General features: G+C 43.8%; 1 protein-coding gene across 1 annotated transcript in view; it reads left to right on the top strand.

The window, feature by feature from the left end:
- LOC119421873 (rho GTPase-activating protein 23) overlaps positions 1 to 4,833 on the top strand; it is an 85,988-nt gene that overhangs the window by 75,400 nt on the left and 5,755 nt on the right. Inside the window, exons 16-20 of the mRNA XM_037689237.1 lie at positions 1,247 to 1,325; positions 1,422 to 1,495; positions 2,228 to 2,317; positions 2,391 to 2,516; positions 2,592 to 2,633. Of these exons, the coding sequence (XP_037545165.1) occupies positions 1,247 to 1,325; positions 1,422 to 1,495; positions 2,228 to 2,317; positions 2,391 to 2,516; positions 2,592 to 2,633 (411 nt within the window). The remainder of the gene's footprint in view (positions 1 to 1,246; positions 1,326 to 1,421; positions 1,496 to 2,227; positions 2,318 to 2,390; positions 2,517 to 2,591; positions 2,634 to 4,833) is intronic.

Here is a 4,833-nt window from a genome sequence, read left to right as displayed (position 1 = left end):
CTAAAGTCAGCTAAACTATAGCTATAACCTGCTAAACTATAGCTAAAACCAACTAAACTAGCTAAAACCAGCAAGACTGTAACACAAAGCTAATATTGTCCAAAAATTTGTTAAAAGCTCTAATTTGCAAAAGTGTAGCTAAAATTATCCAAACAGTAGCTAAAAGCTGCATCTAGCTAAACTATAAGTAAAAGCTAAGCTTTAGAAACCGTTGCTAAAAACAAATTGGCAAAAAAAAAGAGCTAACTTTTGTAAAATTTTAGCATAAGATGTGCAAACTCATAGCTAAATGTAAAACTAGCAAAAATGTAACCAAAAGCTAAAATTGGTCAAAAGATTAGTTAAACGCTTAAATTAACTAAAGTCTAACTAAAATGATCAAAACAGTAGCTAAAAGCTGCATGTAGCAAAACTACCGTTAAAAGCTAAGTTTTGAGACAACATTGCTAAAAGCTTAAATTGTCAAAAATTGGTTGAAATTGGCTAAAACTTTGCTAAATTTAACAAAACAAAAGTTGCTGTAGCTGGGAGGGGGAGTGGTGGCGCAGAGGTTAGAGAAGGTGGGCCTGTGATCAGAAGGTCGCCAGTTTGACTCCCCATACCGACAACATTAAAATGTGGGTGGGAAAGGTGAAGCTCCCACACCTGCATCCACCCTCATTTGCCCACTCTGGGCCCTTGAGCAAGGCCCTTCACCCCCACCACCTGCTCCCCCGGGCGCCCTAGACAGCAGCTCTCTGCTCCACACAGAGGGATGTGGCAGCTCGGTGTCTGTGGTTGCGTCAGGAAGGACATCCGGCGTAAAAACAATCGCCAAGTCTTCACGCGAGATCGTTTGCTGTGGTGACCCCTGAAGAAGGGAGCAGCCGAAAGAAGAAAAAATCAATTGCTGTAGCTATTAGCTGAAAATAGCAAAGCTGTAGCTAAAGGCTAAATTTAGCTACACCTAAAAGTTTTGTTGCGTAAGACAAGGTTGCAGATTAAAACTAAGTCACCGCTGAGACTTGAGTCAGCATTCCTTGAAGGAATGCATATCGCCCACCGTCTTTCACGCCAGAGTTTTAAACTGAAGCAGCGTTTGTAAGAATTGGTCAAACTTTGAAAATAACATTATGCAGAATTTATTGAGCTCGTAATTATTTGGTAATTAAGTAACCGCCCTCTCCTGCAGGCTGTCATCAGCTAAAACTGGATTCTAAGGTACAGCGAATAAATAAAAGTGATTTGTGTGTTTGTTTGTTTTTAGAAGTGGCAGGACCTCAACGTTGTTAGCAGTTTGCTCAAATCCTTCTTCAGGAATCTCCCGGAGCCTCTTTTCACCAACGGTGAGTCCAAACATGTTCCGACAAGCCGCCGCACTCGTCGTAACGTTCAAATCAAATCAACCTGCCTCACGTTTGAACCCTCCCACATCTGATCAGACAAGTACAACGATTTTATCGACGCCAATCGGATGGAAAGCGCATCGGAGAGACTGAAAACCATGAAGAAACTGGTACGTGTTTTTCATCAGTTCTTCAACAGGTTTGTTAACTGGAACTGATTGGGTTGGTGGTGCAGTGGTTAGAGCTGTCGCCTCACAATGACAAGGTTCACCTTCGTGAACACCGGGTGCTGAAAATTGTTTAAAATGCTGAAACTAAAACTTTACAGTTTAAACAAGCAGAACAGGAGCTAAAATTTGCCAAACTGTAGCTAAAAGCTAAAACTAGCTAAACTAGCCAAAAGCTAAAGTTTGTAAAACCATAGCGAACAGCTAAACTTGATCAAAGAAAAGTGTAGCTAAAATTAGCAAAACAGTAGCTGAAAGCTGAAACTAGCAAAACAGCAGTTTAAAGCAAACATTTGGAAAAACATTTATAAAAGCTTAAATTGTCAAAAAAAAAAAAGCTAGATTTTGTTAAACTGTAGCTAAAACAAAAAAATTAAAGCTAAAAGGGTAAAAACTAGTAAAACTGTAGCTAAAGGCTAAAATTGTCAAGACTGTTACAGACTAAAACTCACATTTGTAACTAAAAGCCAAAATTAGCTAAACTATAGATAAGTTCAATCAATTGTCTATCCAGACGATTGCTTTGATGTTGAAATGATCACGATAAAACTACAAATATGAAGGAGGTTGCAGAAACCTGTGAAATAAACTATAAACAGGAAAACCAAAGAGCGAGTCGTCCGGTTATCGTCTGGGTCTGAAAGCTTGAACAAGATTCTTCATTTTGGGTTTTAGATCCGAGACCTTCCAGATCATTATTTTCACACCCTGAAGTTCCTCGTCTGTCACCTGAAGACCGTTGCGGACAACTCCGACAAAAACAAGGTTGGTTAAAAACCCGTTGTCGGGCGTAAAATCGGACCGGGCGTCATCGTCAACTCGTTTGTTTTCTCCTCAGATGGAGCCTCGTAATCTGGCCCTCGTGTTCGGGCCGACCCTCGTTCGGACATCGGAGGACAACATGAAGGACATGGTGACGCACATGCCCGACCGCTACAAGATAGTGGAGACGCTCGTCCAACACGTGAGACAAATGAAGCACGCTTGCAGTTCAGGTGTTTGTTTAGCTTTGCTGATCGTTCCTCTGTCGTTCACACAGTGCACCTGGTTCTTCACGGACGAGCTGGACAAGGACGAAAAGGTAGAGAAGGGAAGATACGAGCCGGTTTCATTTGATCGTGTTGGTCTACAATGTTGACAACGCAGGTTTTTACTGCAAATCAAGTTGTTGTGTTTTACTGGGATGTTGACAAACCGCGAAAGGCCTTTGTGAGGGTTCTTGTGTTCATCACATTAGTTGCAGACCCTCAAGGCCTTCTACACCTTCATAGAAGGCCTAAGTCCACACGTGTGAAATGTTACATGCATGAAACTGAAAGTAAAATGATGTTATCGGACTACAGCTCCACACTGCCTTCAGCGTTGGCCTTTGTCAGGTTCCAAAATCGTTGTCAGGTCCTCTAGACGGGTTCAACAAAAAATGTAGAAACGTTTCGTCTCTCATCCGAGAGACTTCCTCAGTCTGAGGAGCTGTTTTCAGCTCAGTCTCTTAAATAGCACCTTCTCAGAGTGGATCAACCAGTTTGCTGCTGACAACCAAAACCAGCTGATCACATGCTCAAGAAGGACCATCAGTCTAACAATGGATCATTAGCACCTGATGGCTGTTTACTGTTCACAGAGGGCTGAGTGATACTAGCAATCACAGCATTGTAAGAGGGGGACAGTTGAACCCGGAGGCCTCCACCCCTGTTTAATGATGGACGGTTTCTTTTCACAAAGATGGCCTCCTTTACTCCTCTCTCAAACCATCGTTCCTCTCTGTCCAGGATGTGAACATCTTCATCCCTGAAAGAGTGACCGCTGGCCTGGAGATGAGTGTAGACCGCAGAGTCCTGGCCTGATGATGTTGATCTTCTGTGCTGGTCCATCCTTTTGGCCAGTGGCTGTTTAGTTTCCCCGATGTAAGACTGATCACCCTCCTGACACTGAACAGCATACACAACATTGCTCTGTTTGTGCCGGGGGACTGGATCTTTGGGATGAACCAGTCTTTGATGTATTTTGGGGTTTAAAAGCCACTGGAACGTTATGTTTAGAAAATAAACAGTTTCTCTGATACTCCCTCAACATATGGAATGACCACTGGTCTGGGTCTGGGTTCCTCCTTTTCACCTGTTGGCTGACTGGAGTCCTGTTTGGGTTTCTTCTCTGCTTTCAGGAAGGCCCAGTTAGGATATCCACATTGCTCTAGAGCCTGTCTTGTGTGGGATTTCTCCTTCTGCCTGGCTCCTGAGCTAGTGGGGACGCTGTCTGCTCTGTGGTACAGAGTCCTGATGACTCCTAACTTGTGCTCCAAAGGGTGATGGGAGTCAAACTGCAAATACTGGTCTGTGTGGGTGGGTTTGCGGTACACCTCGGTTTGCAAATGTCCTCTATCAGAGACTGAGACCTCACAGTCCAAGAAAGCCAACCTGCCATTTTTTACATCTTCTCGTGTGAACTTGATGTATTTATCCACAGAGTTGATGTGGTCAGTAAAATGTTGGACTTCCTGAGATTTGATTTTAACCCAGGTGTCGTCAACATACCTGAACCAATGACTTGGTGGTGTCCCTGAAAAGGACGTCAAGGCTCTCTTTTCTACCTCCTCCATGTACAGGTTGGCAACAATAGGAGAAACTGGAGACCCCATAGCACACCCATGTTTCTGCCTATAATATTGCTCCCCATATGTGAAGTAGGTTGACTGCAGGCACAGTTTCAAGAGTTGACACAGTTGTTCTGTGGAAAGCGTGGTCCTGCTGCTCAGAGTGGTGTCTGATCTTCACCTGAACACAGCTCCTCAGACTGAAGAAGTCTTTTGGATGAAAGACGAAACGTTTCTACAATTTTTTTTTGTTTGTTTTTTGAACCCATCCAGAGGACCTGACTTAACTTTTTTTGGATTTTTTTTTTCTACCTGGATTATTGAGCATCCATCAGGAGACCTTTATTAGAATGTTATGTCTCAACTTATAGTCGCGCTTTGCAGTCCGTCCTCTTGGAGTCCGTCTTCTTGGAGTCCGTCTTCTTGGAGTCCGTCTTCTTGGAGTCCGTCTTCTTGCAGTCGGTGTTCTTGCAGTCCGTCTTCTTGGAGTCCGTCTTCTTGGAGTCCGTCTTCTTGCAGTCCGTCTTCTTGGAGTCCGTCTTCTTGGAGTCCGTCTTCTTGGAGTCCGTCTTCTTGGAGTCCGTCTTCTTGCAGTCCGTCTTCTTGGAGTCCGTCTTCTTGGAGTCCGTCTTCTTGCAGTCCGTCTTCTTGCAGTCCGTCTTCTTGCAGTCCGTCTTCTTGGAGTCCGTCT

Source organism: Nematolebias whitei, chromosome 15, assembly GCF_014905685.2.
Source record: "Nematolebias whitei isolate Nwh7 chromosome 15, NemWhi1, whole genome shotgun sequence".
Classification (NCBI taxonomy): domain Eukaryota; kingdom Metazoa; phylum Chordata; class Actinopteri; order Cyprinodontiformes; family Rivulidae; genus Nematolebias; species Nematolebias whitei.
Note: the sequence above shows the minus strand (reverse complement) of the source record. Positions and strands in the feature narration are given on the sequence as shown.